Source organism: Aythya marila (assembly GCF_965140915.1).
Source record: "Aythya marila genome assembly, chromosome: 5".
NCBI lineage: Eukaryota > Metazoa > Chordata > Aves > Anseriformes > Anatidae > Aythya > Aythya marila.
The window spans coordinates 15514457-15530816 of record NC_139046.1 but is presented as its reverse complement, the minus strand read 5'-3'; the positions used below and the strand labels follow the sequence as shown (position 1 = coordinate 15530816).

At 40.9% G+C, this 16360-nt stretch overlaps 1 protein-coding gene across 2 annotated transcripts; it reads right to left on the bottom strand.

Annotated features, from left to right (window-relative positions):
• Positions 1-467: 467 nt before the first annotated feature.
• Positions 468-11689, bottom strand: LOC309878736 (alpha-1-antiproteinase 2-like). Of its 2 annotated transcripts, none has more exons than XM_082761619.1 (5): positions 9856-10084; positions 5887-6543; positions 4690-4960; positions 2649-2796; positions 468-1374 (listed from the first exon to the last, which is right to left on the bottom strand). In XM_082761619.1, the coding sequence occupies exons 2-5, from the start codon at positions 6524-6526 to the stop codon at positions 1180-1182; spliced, it is 1254 nt and encodes a 417-aa protein (XP_082617745.1). In that variant the 5' UTR covers positions 6527-6543; positions 9856-10084; the 3' UTR covers positions 468-1179. The 2 variants fall into 2 exon arrangements, with proteins under 2 accessions (XP_082617745.1, XP_082617744.1); XM_082761618.1 differs by lacking the exon at positions 9856-10084 and adding an exon at positions 11605-11689 and having other exon boundaries at positions 469-1374.
• Positions 11690-16360: the final 4671 nt, after the last annotated feature.

The following is a 16360-nucleotide window of genomic DNA, read 5'->3' as shown; positions in this document are numbered from 1 at the left end:
TTCTTACACATGCACCAAACTGACAAAATCACCCTTGCTCTAATTTAACAGAGGCCACACAAGACGTTACTGAGACTGTTAGCTTTCCAAGCCATTCAGCCTCTCCTGCTGCGATTCCTGATGCCATGACACCATTTCATCTCTTTCCAAAAAAACACGGCTGTAGGAAAAAAAGGGGCAACTGTGCTCTTATACTTGCTGCCAAGGCAAGTCTACTGAAAGAGGTTACCACCTGCCTTCAAGCTGCCCTCAGTCCCCCCTGGGTGGCTGCCACCATCTCCTGAGTCAGGCAACCTGCTTATGGGGTGATATCTACTGATCTGCCTTGGTAGCTATAAAAGGGCGGCACTTCAAACACCTACAATTTGCTAGACCCTTATTATGTGTTTTCTACAAATCTCAGCTGACAACATGTTGTGTAATTGCTGTCCAAATACCTTGCCAGCTCATCCAGCTACATCCTTCTTTTGGCCACTGACGGATACATGTGTGAGAAGTCAACCACCCACGTGGGCTGTTGAATTGGCAATACTTGGTTCAAAATCTTCAGGCTGAAGAGCAGATTTGATCCTCTAGCTCTGTTCTGAGAAGCAAGAAGCTCTTTCAGAAGAGTTGCTGCTAGATTAATGCTAAAAGTGATAAAAGGTTTATGGTGGAGAAAAGAGATTTATCTCCCCATGTTTAAGACAATTTTTCATGTTTCCAGTGCTGACTCCATTCAAAGCGTCAGTTTCCCCTTACCCTGTATTGTTGATCCAACTCTTCGCATCTCTTATTTACTTTCTTATGTACTTATGATAAATTACAACCACTTCTGCTTTGTTTGCAGAAGTGTTAATCATTTTATATGCTATTCTGGCTGACAATGACTTGCTAAGCAGGAATCTTCCATTGTAATACAAATGTCTCTCCCTGAATACTGGCAAATCTTAGCAGGTCTTTCCTTGTCTTTCAGTTAAGTAAAACAGTCATTCTTTGTTAAATGAATTCAAAACATTTTTCTTGCTTCCTGCTAAGCAAGTGTCATGGTCAATACCATTAGTTTTCGACAGTAGCATAGAATGAAAATTCTTCCTATGAAAGAACTGTATATTAAGCTCATACAAATGGAAATAGATGGTGTCATGCAGTTTCACAACTTCTTTAATCAGTAATAACAAAAAGAATTCATATGTCACTTCAGCTAGTGATAGTTGGGTTAACTATTTTTCCTATGAAGAGGGTACTGTTTGTATCTCTATCAAAAATCAGCATGAGGAAGGGACGGTTGAATTCAATGGCAGGAGGAAGAGACATGGTCATTATTTCAGCAGCAGTTGCTGCTGCCGCCTCAGTACCTCTCTCATCAACATCCAGAGCAGCCTTATGGACAACCTAGGAAAAAAAAAAAAAAAAAAGAACACAGTCATTCTGGGCAGAAAACAGCCACCTGAGAGGTGAACCAGACCCTGTTTAAAGCAACCCTGCTTTGGAGAATCAACTGCAGATCTGTAGGGCAGTAGAGGTGTGAGCAGTGTTGTTGTAGTCATAACTGTTTTAAATGAGGACCAGGATAGAGCTAGATAAATTTTAACAAATTATTATTATTAATTGTATTATATAATAATAATTAATAATAATAATAATGATAATAATAATAATAATAATAGTCCCAAGCTATTTGTCTTCTGTTGCAAAGACTGGATGAAGAATGGACAATCCACTTCTAAGTTCCACAGTGAAATACACCCTCTACTGAAGTGTGACAAGATGCTTCTGAAATGTGTGAGGGATTCTTGTGCTGTTTGAGACAAATAAAAAGAGAATAACAGACTATGTTCTTGCATTGAGTTAAATGCTTTTATTTGCCCTATTACATGCAAGGAAAGAAGGCACCTAAAAAGCAGGAAAAGAGATTATTTGGGCAAATAAACTGCCACTAGAAACAATGTTCTATTGAATTCCCAAGTTAAAATAAAATAAAAATAAACATAAAAAAGAGGTTCTTTTCTCCCAAGTTAAAATTAAATAATAAAAAAAAAAAAAATTGCAAAAAGAGGTTCTTTTATCTAAATTGATTTTCTCTGACCTTTCTTCCCCATGTGCCTTCTACTGTCTCTTACCAGTCTCTCCTCTTCATCCTGGTGTAGGGGTGGCTCTGCAGGTGGCCATGCCCAGCTGGTCCCCAGCTCTGGCAGGGCTCTGTGCTTGCCTCTAACCGGGGTGGAGGGGTGACCAGGCTGCTGCCTTGCTCTCTCGGCCAGCTTTCAGACATATATGGGAGAGGCCATCTATGCATCTCCAAAACTGAGTCTTCAGGGTGTTAGGGCTTTGATGTGCCCAGCAGCACCAGTGGCTCCTCCTGAGAAGCTGAGGGTTGATTTTTTTTTTTCTCACATTCTAGATACACCTCAGGAGATCTCATCTGATCTTGGTCTTGGAAAAAAGAGTTGTGCAGCAAACTAATCTGATCTTCAATGTCACTAAGGGCCAAAATCCTCTTAAATGTAAACTCGCAGATCAAAGCCAGGGTGATCCTGGCTGTGGCAAGCTGGGAAGCTGGGAGCTGTATTTAGTTGGTGTTTCTGGATGCTACCACAACATGTAGCTTTCTCTGTGGTAGGATGTGTTTGTGAAAGGAAGGAGAGGGCTGGTGGCCTCAGACTTACTTTAGAAACCTTCAGCTCCGGTGCACCAGTGATGCCAGAGAGATCTGCCCGGTCAGTGAACACATCCACAATTCCCATCTTGCTAAGGATGTTTGTTATTTCATAGCTCCCAGAGATGGAAAATTTGGGGAAGTAGAGTCTCACTTTGCTGTCAGGCAGAAAAGAAACACAGAGGGTGGTAAGACAGACCTTTCACTCAGGTAAATGATGGTGTGAATGCTGTGTGACTCATGGGTGTCAAATGCCAGGGCGCTGTACCAGCCATGAATGTACAAAGAGTGCTAATCTGATTGTTGGTCCTTCTCATGGTGATACAGATGTTGTCATTCATACTACTACTACTGATACCTGTCAGGCATTTTGCTTTAGCAAATATGAGAGTACCCTGCAAAGGAGGGCAGTAACGAGAGGCCCTCTTTACAGCCAGGGAAAAAGAGGCACAGAGATGGATGCCCAGGTTGCTCAAGCAAGGAGGGACCTGAAGTAGGCACAGACAGGTCTGCTTGGGCAAATGTGTGACAAACCCCAATACTTCAAAGCAAAGCAGTTCTTTTGTCATAGCTGTGGCCTGTGACATGGTTCACGGGAGAGTCTGTGCCCTACCACCTGTACCCTTGGGGACCCCATCTTCTAATTGTCTCCTTTCCATGGGCTGGCCATGGAATTACAAAAAAGGCAGATAGAGTCTGCCTTTAACAGTGAGGAGCAGATAGAATAGATAGGCAGAACATCCTTGGTCCTGCTCTAGACATCAAACTGTATTCTACGAGTTACTCCTGATGGGATTTACACCACCTCCAGGCTACTTGTGGGCAGCTCCTGCTTAGTATACTTTCTGCCGAATTTCTCTTCATGTGCTGTCTAAGGACCCTCAGAGCCTCTTAGTCACCTACTGCAGGAATTACCCTTTTGGTAACCCACATCTTCTGATGTCTCTCCCTGGGATAACTTGGGATGAACAAAATCCAAACCCCACTGTTGCTGCCTTTCTATGATATTGCCCCATGCATTAGAAGGTGATGGAACCATGCTTATTAATACAGCCATCAATGTAATAGTAGAACTGAAATTGCCACCTGGTTCTCACAGCCTCTCACATGAAGAGTTTATTCGTATGTTGGTCTTGAAGGAACTTGCAACAAGAATCTATTTAGGTAAGGATTTTTCTGATTTTTCACTTGAGAATACATTTTCATTTTTCGTAGTTGAGGCATCACATTATTAACTCATATCCAATTTGCTGCCCACTATGTCTTTATTAACTGTGGCGGCATTTCTGTAATGATGCACCAAGAATCATGGGTGTGAACTCCAAAGCCTTGTTAGTTGTGAATCAGGGCAGAGCTTTGTAAATTAGGCACGTATTAACTTGATATTACTCATCTGCTGGTGCTTAGATCTCTTCCCTCCCAGACAAACAAGGTTGTAAAACGTGCTAGCTGATGTTAGTTTCAGTGGTAGGAGCTAACAGAACCTCATTAGATTTTTATAGTTTCAAAAACAAAATGCCAGAAAATCAGGGCACTAGTAATTAATCACCATCCTGTTATAACAACCACTGTGTGCTGCAATGGCCCTTGTAAGGAAGATATTTGTGTAGGACATATTACGTATGTATGCATTAATAAAAACTGCCTAAGTTATGGTTTATTTAGGGTTTAGACATACGTCTGAGTCACAGTGTGTCAGTAACATATGTGAGGTAAAACACGTTAGCTGAAACCTCAGTATAGGGGATTTGTCTTAGAATTGCCACCCTCTCACTCTGTCAGTTTTAGAAACCCCAAGATGGGATTGCTATTTGGTACTCCTGAGACCTGATCAAGATGATCTCCACCTTAGCGGGGGAAGCAGAAAGTCACTCAAACATCAACAAGAGAATAGTTAAATACCAACCAGCTGCAAGATTTTTACAACTAGGATGCACAAGCCAAAAATAACCCACTCAGTTCCCAGAATCAGCAAGCCTGTAGTATTTGCATTCCTAAAAAAGAAAATAGACTATTAATCTAGGTGCCACTGCAAATGACTGGCAGATTACCTCTGGAGTAGATGGTCTGACCATTCCCGGATGGTTTCCTTGACCAGTGCTTGCTCTAACCGCTTCATTTTCCCTTTTGCTGGTAAGACTAGAAATGCTGTAGCACTTCCATTATAATGAAGACGTACCACGGTGCAAGACAGCTCCATATCAAAATACAAGTCAAATCTGCCTGTCTGGTACATCATAGGGACTTTCACAGTAGTTTCAGCATCCACAAAGAACTCTCTTTCTTCAGTGTTCTCTGGTTTAAAAGGCTTTTCCCAGTTGCCTGATATAGAGAGATAAAATGCAACTGAATATACCACGTCTCATCCCATCATAAACGGAATTTTATATAACTAATTATACTCACCTATTCCTCCAATTGCTAAATTTACAATTTTCAAACTTACCATTTTAATATGCATGCCACAGTAAGGAAAGAATCTTTTACCTGATCAATCAAGAATGTGTATTAGGTTCCATTACTTTTTTTCCTTGGGTGATCTAAGTGGCCTTTCCATGAGTTGTCATTTAAGGGCTTACATGACATCATTTGTGTGTTCATATACTGTATGCATTTAATTTTTATTGACTTTAATCACGAGCCTCAATCTATAGATAAGATTAATGTAGGATCTCATATCTAAGTGTTGGTGTGTCAGGCACATCATCAAACCCACATCAGAAATGCACTGTTTCCGCTTTGTTAAAATGCCCTCTTCTGCTCATCACTAGCTTCTTCTGTATATAAATATGTTAATGTGTATACATTTCAAGGAATCCAATAGGAAAAAATAGGATTATGTAGCGTATAGTAAATTAGGCCATTGAATCATGCACACTTTTAAAGAGATGCTTTTAAAGGAATAGGTCATGTGTTCATCTCAGTTCCTTCGGTGAAAACTAAGAGAATGTGGGGCAATTGGAGCTATGACTAAACCCATGAAAGTGAGCTGAAACTACATGGAGGCTGTGTCTTGGAGCAGAGCTTCCTGTCTGCTATGGGTAGAGCTGAGCCTGCAGGCTCTCCTGCCACCTCTGGTGCTGAGCAGGGCCCTGCTGCTCTACCTGGCTGCAGCATGCTGTGAGGGGCTTCTGTCCCAGCAAAGAGCATTTCAAATTTCTGCTGGAACATTTTCCAAAGGTGGCAGGTGAGCTGAAGAGATCATTTGATTAGAAGAATGACATGAACCTGAATACTACAGGACTTACCTCTAAAGAAAACAAAGGTAGCTAGGAGCATTACAGTCTGTGGATCCATTTCCTTGATCAAATTAGTAATTTTCCCATGTGTTTTCTTCTCTATATAATCATTAATCTGCTTCTCGGCCTCTGTGGGATTGTTAAAGTTGGTGGTTAAAGTCTCCAGCTGATACAAAGTTTTGGCATCATCTAAAAACTTTTTTAGTGGTTTCAGCTTTTCCGTTAGAAAGATAGCACTCCCCATGTTGAGCTGGACCCCGCTCTCGGGATGGCTCAGCATGTGGATGAGGTTGTGAAAGCCTTCATGTATCTCTTTCTCCTGAATCTCTGTAAGGTTGAAGGCGAGTCCTTCCAGGATCTGAGTCTGTGTGGTTGACCTAGCCCCTAGGGCCAGCATTGCAAAGGCAGTGGAGATGCTTACAGGAGAGAAGAAAATGTTCTTATTAGGCTCCTCGAGTGTAACCTTGTTAAAAAAATGAAATGCAAAGTCAGCATTGCTTGGCACTAGTTTGAGGCAAGCGATCGCTTCCCCTGCATAATGCACATGGTCTTTAGGTTCATTTGGATCATGGTGGCTGGTAACAAGCTGACCAGGGGCAACAGTGTAAAGCCCAGCCAGTAGCAAATATACATAAAAGTTGGTCTTCATCTTCTTGCATTAAAATCCTATGGAGGAAAAAGAGAATCAATTACTAGGGTAAATACATAAATCACGTATATGTGGTTATTCTGAACAAAAGTTCTTGTGTCTTTCTCTTGTCCTCAATTTCCTCTAAAAAAACACCTCTTGCCAGTTTTTTTTTTTTTTTTTTTAAATTATTATTATTATTATTATTACTTCTACAGGCCTCCTGGCAAATCTCCCACAACTTTTTCTTCTGGCCCTACCCTATACATCCACAAAGGCCAAATTTGGTGTAGATTAGCTGAATATACAGCACCCTCAGCAGGCCAGAGAACAGAGTATATCACACCAGAAAACATACCATGGCAACCACCGGAGGGCTGCAATACCACTGTGCTTTTGACATTAATGGTCTAAGATACCTACTGTAAAAAGCATCACAGAGCAACTCTGGATGTTTTGTGAGTAAGGGAAGAAAGAGGAAATTCATGCAAGTGGGCAGCAATCAGTAGCTACATACAAACAGAATTTGAGCAAACAGACATGGAGGAGATTTTTAAATAAACTTTTGTTCAGATTGATAAGGCCCTCTATTTCAAGAGAAGACAAGTGATGGTGACTGTTCTTCAGTAGCAAACCAAATCTAAGGAATATGTTTTTGTTTGTTTGTTTGTTTGTTTTTGTTTGTTTGTTTGTTTTCTGAATAAAAATAATGTGACACTTTAAATAAGAACCTGAAGTAACATTTTGTCTCTTAGTAGACAAACCAAACCATTGGAGTCAATTCATTTTCAGCCCAGCAAAAGAAGTCAATGACACCAACAAAAACAAGGACTTATTTTTATCAGATGCTCTGCTGGTCAAAGGGCAATACATTTATCTTAACCTATTTCTCTTGGCTGTGGTATCTACATTCCTTTGCAGAGCTGACACTATATCAGCTCTTATAATTAGACATTGGAAAAGTGGAGTCACAGCAGGCCACATTTCTGAGCAATCTAACACAAAGAAGTAGTGAGAGACTTGCAATGAGTTTGTGGAGATAATGAACTAGATTTGTTAAAACTTGTGCAAGGAGAGACGTATTAAACTAATTGCACTTCTCTGTTCTGGCATGATTCAGCTTGAAAGACTGTGGTCAGAAAGGGCTATGATCATGGTCCTGATTTTTCCATAACATCAGAGGAAGCAATTTTTATTAGTATTTGAATATCCAGTTACAATTAGACTTGCATAAGAATGACAAAACATTTTTGAGCTATAATCAAGCATTCAAACAATTACATGTCTGATACAAGTATTTCTAAAAACAGGCCTGCTTGCAATAACACCTACTGTGTTATTGACAAATGGAAGAACCATAAGGGCTCTCAATAACTACATTTTCAATTGCTGTGCACAGTAGCTTTAAATTATATTTTGGTCTTCTCTGATTTTGACATTGAAATGATACTGCTCAATATATCTGTCCCCTTCTAACTTAACATGCGAACTGTTCTGAATATTTAAAATCATCTATCAGAGATCCAATGTATTAGTCAGACTTTGAAAAGAAATCAACTTGAAGGCAAAAGCATTAAATCTGAACCTGATCTATTTCCACGTATCCAGCAGTCTGATTCAGAATCTGCCTCTGGATAAATTATTCACTGTGAATTATTTACTCAGCTGCAGTCATAATTTATTAAGAATAATACGAATATAAAAGAATGAAGCATAAGTCATCACCTGTTCCCTATCTCATCACATTTCATAACTATAACAAAACACAATATAGATGGAATTTTCTATATATACATTGCAATGCAAGTTTATATTTATTTGGAATGCAGAGTAGATGTAGAATTTAACTGACCTGGCCTCAAAATTATAGCTAATGGATGTAGAATGGTTTTACAGTAGCTTTGTAAAATACTGATTACAATTTTCTGAGGATTTTTTTCCCTATATTTTTTCCTCTATGTATTTATGACATATTTGCTTTTTGTGTTTGATTTATGAACTTTCATGGAATTAATTTCATTTTATTACAGCTCTGAATTCACGGATAATTAAATACAATCTGAATCTGAATCATCCATCTGTTACTCAGTACTGGCCAATCACGAACATTTGAGACTTATGAGTCAGCCCTCACAAAAATCTTGGTAGTGGTTGATTTTAAAATCATGAGATTATGAAAGACTCAGCAGCTGCAGTTTGTAGAGGTCCCTTTTGTGTGTGTTTTGTTTAAGCCTTGAAGATGGATGTGTCTGACTCTACTAGGTTATTCTTCAAAGAATAAAGGTACTTGATATTTACTATTCTAGTTTATGTTACTGTGGCTGCTAGGTTTGCAGGTGATAAACCTGATAACTTAACAGTGTGATAAATTGTAAACAGAGACTGTTTCCATATGAAACAGAAGGTGCAGATTCTCAGGCAATCTCCATGATTGAGGCATTTTCTTACAAAGCATATTTGCTAACAATTAAAAAAACAAAACAAAAACAAACAAAGAGATGGATCCTGTGCGAAAAAGCCCTTAGAGTATTCCCTATCTGAAGAAGCTAATTTTGAAGAAAGCTGCCTATCTTAAGACTTATACCATCCCCAGAAGAACAGTTTGCTAAGAGGCAATCTGTCAGATTGCCCACAAACATGGGAATAGAATTGAAGAACTCTTCCATTGTAATTCCAAATTTACATTGACTTGTTGAATAGCCTGGAAGAAAACTAGTTTCTCTGCTTTTTTTTTTTTTTTTTTTTTCTTTTTTTCTTTTTTAACCATGTCAAGCAATGACAATATCTTTGTGGTATTCAAGAAAAGGTTTCTTTCATGAAGAGCTTTAAATCAAAACAGACAATGGCACAAGAACATGCCAACACCTGGAGTTAGTGATGTTTCAAGCAATTTACCTGTAATAGATTTAGTGATAAGATTTGTTGAATATATATTACATGTTGAATAAATTACAATCTTCCGTACTGTGCCACCCGGAATAGCAGTACTTTTTTGGACACTCTGTCCTACAAAGAAAATGGAGAAAACTGATAGGCTGAGGTTACCCTAAAAGAATTCCACCAAAAGACCTGTAGCAGAGCTAGTCTAAATTTTCTAACTGACAGAACCTGATTCTTTGTGGATATCAAAAAATTGTCCATTTGAGGGCTGATTTGTGTCTTGATTATTTGGAGAGATGTTTCTGAATATAATTTTCTGACTTTAGAATCCCATGTAATTGGCCAGGTGATGAATATTTATCCCATGCCTCTCCTACAAGGGGTCCTCACCTGTAATGTCATTTTAATCATGAACATTTGCAGTACTCAAAAACACATGCAAGCATGAAATAGAAAAGATCTTTGCTCACCAGATGGTGCTGCTTCCCTCTTGATTGATTCTAAGTGAGGAAATCTGAGAAATGTCTTTCCTGAAAGCTGCACTCTGGGAGCACCAGGCACATCAAGACATGACTCCACCACCACCACTGGTGTCTGCTGGACTACTCTCTTCTACTCAGGGCCAATCCAAAGAAGAGACAGAAACAACCCAAGCACACAAAATGTCACAAAAGAAAGATGACTAGTCACACTTGTGTGTGAGAAAACAATCTCAGAAACCTTCTGTCCAGGACTGCCTACTCACAGGAGCACCACAAACAAGTATGTGCTTTCCTGGCTGGCCTGAAAGCTCTCTGGGTACTTCACAGTATGTGCCTTGGCATGTTCAGGGACTTTTCCATACTGATCAGCTAGACATTTACTTATGTGATTCACAGTTTGATGCCTCTGTGCTTGCTGGAGGCCCCTGAGAAGGCTGCCAGCACAAGCCAAGGGTATCAGGTTATGCAAAGAATCCAGTCACTGTGACCATTTCATTAAAAGTAATTCCTTTTGCAATAGAAACATGGAAGCCAAGTTTACAATATTCTTAAAAATGCATGTGACTGTATGTGGGTGTGTTGCTTTTCCTTGCATGGAGTAAACTTCCCTGCCAGACTTTTGGTTGAAACTTCTAGGAACTTCCTTAAAACATTGAACCCTTAGCCATTTTTTCTTGAACAAGACCAATATGTCCAAAGAAACCTTGGGAGAAAGGAAGAGAAGGACTCAAATCAGCTGTTCTCAGTGTCATCTATCTTCTGCAAGACAGCTGAGCACCAAAGAGCTCACCCAGGAAGCGCATCACCCACTTCTAGGCCTCTTCTACATGGAAACAGGTGAGCATGAGCTTTCAGTCTGCTACCAGGGCATTTCTGGTATTTTCTGTTGGACCTGAGTTGCTGCACACACTCACGGATGAAGTATCACTGAGGCCAGAGAATAAAAAGATTTTTTTAATAAAAGGACCACTGCAGTGGTTAGGACGGTCAGATGAGACAGAGGTGATTTCTTTTCAGCACAAAGCACAAACTGTCCCTAGAACAGATCAGACTGGGTTCCCAGTTTCTACTTTCCCATGTGCACTTGATCACTACCCAGTCTCTGGGTGCGTGAATGTTACATGTTGGCCTCACTGTGATCTCACATAACCTGAGTGTGTGGAGAATACCTTTTCCTTGTTTCTTTCTCAGTTTTCCTGTAATCTGGTTGTTAGAGCAACAAGGAGATGTCTCGTCTAAAAGGGAAGCAGACCTCAGATATCCCATTCCCTAGCAAAGATATTTCTTGTAGGCCTTGAATATAGAAATCAGCAGAATAACTCAAAAAGGATTACCAAGGCATCAGTGTCCGGGCACCCATCCTCAGGTTCTGGATGGAGTGGAGCCTGTTCCCTCTAGCAGGAAAGAGCAGGAGGTATCTCTCCTTCAGGTGCTTATGTTTTGTTGTCTTCAGAGGTCACCTTGCTTCTCTGCAAGATGACTAGACACCCCACTCTGGTTTTTACATTCTTATTCTTCTTGCCAGCCATCTAGCAACATACAGGCAACTCCATGCCTAAATGTGGTGCCTGTGTGCTTTGTATCCAGCTGACCAAATAAGCCTCTTTATCACTAGAACAATTGCTAAGACAGATTTCAGTATAAGGTACAACCCTAGGAAAGGCTTAAAATCAATTGCATGCAACAGGAGGATACACGTCTGAAGTCTCCATAGGAAACAAAAAAATCACTACTTACAGCAGCTTCCAAGGATCCTGCTGTCTTCACCAGGACTACCCTGCTGCTCCCTCTCTTATTTATACTGTTAAATAGCGTTATGAAAGCAAAGCGTCCTCTAGAAAACATTAACCAGGGCAGACAAGTGTTATTACTTTAGGAATGGTGAAGAGCAAACAGTGAAGACAATTTTTGGGGGGAGGCACCTGATTTTTGCTGTATATGCACGGCCTAGCCCTGTCGTTGCTTACAACAGTCATAAGAGTCCTCCTGCATTTCTGCACAATCTCCTGCTGGGAATCCAGCCCCTTGCTCTAGCAAATACTTCACATGCATCATTAACTTGTGTAAACAGCCTGACTAGGTACATTAGAACTACTGAAATGAGTAAAATTAAACACATACATATACTAGACAAAAGCCCCTGGAAAAGACAGCTGGATGCATGCTGCAGCTAGATCTCATCTCAGTATTTTGCACAGAAACATCCTGCCTCCTCTACACCAGACTTTTAATAGGTTTTATTTGGCGTATTTGGTTTAAATTATCCAATATCTCTCAATTATCTCCATTGCTGTTAATAAGGGACAGTTGCTGGGAACTTCACTAGTAAACTTAAAAGCAAAGCAGTAGCACTGGTGCTCACAGTGGCTGAGAGCTGCTGTAGGGATGGAGATGTGATGGCAGAGGTGGGTGCTCTGGGGCCAGTGGTACCCAGTGTGTCCCAGCCAGACACACTGCTGGGACCTGGACAGATGTGACCTGGCAGGCAGTGATGTGTGGACAGACAAACAGCTGCACTGTGCTCTGTGCTGGCTCATCGTGAAGTTACTACCAAGTTACAGACTTGGAAGCATCAGGCCGGTATGCCAGAGCATGCTTATACGTGAAGGTTGGACCTATGCGGTCAGCTGCCAGCCCACAGGAGCATCCCCTCGGGAGGCAGGGGGTTGCAGCAGTAATTGCTGCTTAAAGGAAGCATCACTGAATCTTCTGGGGAGATTGGGGTTTTTCTTTGCAGGTGATGTGTTGAAGCAAGGCTTTACATTTTGCTTGGCTGTGGGAGCTGCTACAAAAATTTTTTCTTTCCAGGCTTCTCTCCTTTGCTTCTATTCCTCTCACCCATGCAAAGGTAGGCACAGCAGTTCAGTATGAGATTGGATCCAGGCTGCTAGAATATTTGTTTGAATTGTTTACCAGCTGGAAAAAAGCAGATGGGCACTTGTAGGCTTTTTAAAATAACAAACGAAAACAGCCTCTGAAGATACAAAGCCTCACCTAGAGCACGTACAGACTGAAGGCGAATAATCACATGCACCAAGAGACAAATGAGAACACAATTCCAGACAAAGAAGTGCAGCTATGAGTAAAGGTACTGAGAAATGTGAAGAAAAAAACAACTGACTTAATATGACTTCATTTAAGAACAGGTTAGTCTTGCAGTGGAATGTGTTCTCTACCTGCTGACTTTTGTATGAGTGTGCAAGAGGGAAAATGAATAAAATCTAATCCATACCAATCTCCAATGTTATCTGCAATGTGATAGCTGATTTGTTTTCCCTCATGTATATAGGAGTTTCATCCAATTGTGTAAATAATCCTGAAATGTGCTGAGACCCTGTTTCAATATTCGATAACAAAATATGTTGCATATGAACTTGCATTTGCACTTTTTTTTTTTTTTTTTTCCAGGCAATGGACCACTCCTCTGATATTTTGAAAGACAAGTCCTTAATGAAAGTGCTGTTAGGAGTTCTTCCATTTGCTCTGGATCAAACTATCAGTACTCTACATTAGACATCTTATTACTTTGAACCCCAATGTTTTTTATTTATTTATTTATTTATTTATTTTTATTTTGTTTTGGTTTCTTTCTTTTTGTTTATTTGTTTGTTTATTTTAATATTGTTATTGCAAGATCTTAATAACACTATTTCATCTTCAGTAAATTGGCAACATTAACAAAAGCCATCCAGCATGCATTCCCTTGGAAACAGGCTGGCTGTAGTCCAAAATAAATTAATTATTTAAATTAGAAAAACTGTATGTTTGCTTCTCTGGCGGAGAAATACTTTAATCTTTTTTAAATATTTAACTAATTACCCTGAAAGCCATTTCAAACCACAATTGGTTGTTGTTCGGGTGATGCCCTCTGGAGTATAAAGAGCACATGAGTCCCTCCTACCACACTGCTGAGATTAAATGTCATTCTGGAGCTGGTGAAGGCAGTATCCTTCTCTCTGCTGGCAGGCTACATTTAATTTGCAGAGCTGTCTCTCACTGTGATTCAAGGGGAAAGGCACTCTTGGTTACACAAACAGATCAGAAGTGACCTCCTGCAAGAAGTTACTTGCAGTGCCAATACACAGAAGGTACAGCTGTATCAAGGGTCCTTCCAAGCAAAGACCTGGCAGATCTTCACCTTTAAGTTGCACTTTCCTCTGTTGCATGCTGTACTCTTGTCTTACCTCCTGCCAGCCCCATGCAGGAGGTCCCTGAGCATTCCAGGGTGCTGTGGCCCACTGATATTATTTCCAGCCCCAATAAAGGAGCACACACATAGCTCTGCCTGTCCCACAGGTCAACACAGCAAGTGTTTACCCTTTATTTCTCTCTAGGATCAGTTTCATTCTGCTATGCAGTAAAGCCCCTCTGGGTCCCTAGGAGACTCTTAATTTTCATCAGTCTGCTTTGTCCTCCTCTCAGGCTATGGGTTTGCAATTGCTTTAACCTCACCTAAGTGCAGGCTGCTTCTGCCAGAGATGTCTCATCCTCCAGTGTTCCTGCTGTCTTTTAGTGTGCTTTTAGTGCCCTCCCCTCTCCCAGGAAAAAGACTTGTTTTCCTGATTAATTGGTCCAGCTTTCCATGTGCTCAGAGCTGCTAATACTGACGCGATGAAAAGAGATGTATCTTAGATGAGGCCAGGAGCTCGACTGTTACTTTTAGGAGGAGTCTTTGCTCAGATTTAATTTAGCTTGGTCAGGAGGCTGGAGCTCAGCATGAGGTGGGAGGGGCAGGGAGACCAAGGCTTTTTCAGCCTGGAGAAGAGGTGGTGATGGGGGATGCTGTACCTGTTGTCCCACCCTATGTAACGAGTGAGGTTAGAGAGAAGATGGAACAATGGTGGGCAATGGTGGTTTGTGTGGCAGGGAATGCAAGTTGCAGAAAAGGAAATGCAAATCAGATATAAGGAAAATAATGTTTACAGGGAGGGTGGTCATACGTGAGGACAGGTTACTCTCTGAGGCTGTGAAATTACTGTCCTTGGAGATGTCCAAAACCTGTCTGGACATGGCCCTGAGCAACCTTATCCAATTTCCAAGCTGGCGCTGCTGTGAGCAGGTGATGGGATTGGATGACATCCAGAAGTGCCTTCAAACCTACGTTATCTTTTGTTGCTAATCAAAAAGACTGAAATCGAGCTCTCAGGAATCCCTGTTTGCACCTTACCCTGCAGAGAGATGTCTTTGCTTCTCACCACATGACCTCAGAGGCTTTTCCCTGAAACACTCAGGAAGGTGTCACCTTCCTCATCCTCCAGCGTGCCCTGGCAGAGCCAGCACAAGGCAAGCAGTCAGCTCCCAGGCACAGCCTCTGCCAGGGCACAGCACACAGCATTCACAGTGGGAACAAACAAATCTGGTGGGCCATCTGTCCCGCTCCCCACATGCCATAGCCGCGGCAGGTGGCACACATTCCTCTGTGATGTCGCTGAGCTCAGGCAGCGCTTTTCTCCTCAGAGACTTTGGAAGTCCACAGCAAAAATTGTGACCTCAGAAGGGATCCATGCAGCTGCCTTCATTTCTCTGGACCTGACTGTAATTAAGATCTGCTGGTGATACGCTTTTTAAAAGCTTAGGTGGTAGGGGAGGAGAGAAAATGGTAAGCCTTGGAAAAAGCAAACTTGAATGGACTATTTCAAGATCAGAAGTCAGTTGCTGTCAAAGAAACACTTGGTACTGCCATTTTCCTTTGCATATGTCCATTAAGATGTAATTTTTTTAGATGTATCCTCTGTGGGACCTTCAAGCAGTTGGAAAAATTCCTTATTTAACTCCATTTGCTTCCTTAGAGCTGTGCAAGAAACATGCCTGCGGGTGGCTCAACAGTTCTGACTCTTTACAATCTAAGCTAGGGACAGACAAAGCATCTCCAAAGAAGAAATTGTGTGGTTGTGGTGGGAAGAGCTGTCTCTGATTACCGATCTTTTGCAGAAAAGAACAGAGTCTGGAAAATGTTCAAATGTATTTTAATTTGTTTTGTACATTTGCATTTTTTTATTATCTGTGTGTTCTGCTTTCTTGTGCCATGAATAAACAATATATGTGAGTGGGTCTGAGAACAAATGTTGACAGTTTTCCACTTTTATCTGAGCAAATTTTGTTTCTCTGTGTCTGTTTGCAGTTATTTGCACTTGAGAACTGTAGGGAAGAGAAAGACTCATGGAAACTGTTGCTTCTGCACTCTAAAATGATGTGGTCTGAACACAGTCAGTGTTACATCTTCGTTTTGATCACAGTTGGTTATTTGGACAAAGGAAAGCCACAGGTTTTTGCAGATTTGAAATTTCTGCAGACCTCTTGCCCTATGCTGTGAGATCAATGGTTTGTAAGAGATTTAAAACCAGGGGGTGCCAACTTTTAAGGTCTGCACATGCCCTATAGAAACACCTTCTTCTTTAAAACTCCTCTTTAAAAAGCATGTCACCTCTGCCAAGATGTCTCTAGATCTCTCTCAAAAGGCTAGGAAATTGGAGTCTGTCCACTTACAGAAATA

Excerpts from the sequence above, each read along its gene's own strand:
- LOC309878736 (XM_082761618.1), bottom strand. The coding sequence starts at position 6,526 with ATGAAGACCAACTTTTATGTATATTTGCTACTGGCTGGGCTTTACACT. Across the intron at positions 4,961-5,886 it reads TACCTTTGTTTTCTTTAGAG|GCAACTGGGAAAAGCCTTTT; the intron begins GTAAGTCCTGTA and ends TCTCTATATCAG. Across the intron at positions 1,375-2,648 it reads CGGAGCTGAAGGTTTCTAAA|GTTGTCCATAAGGCTGCTCT; the intron begins GTAAGTCTGAGG and ends TTTTTTTCCTAG.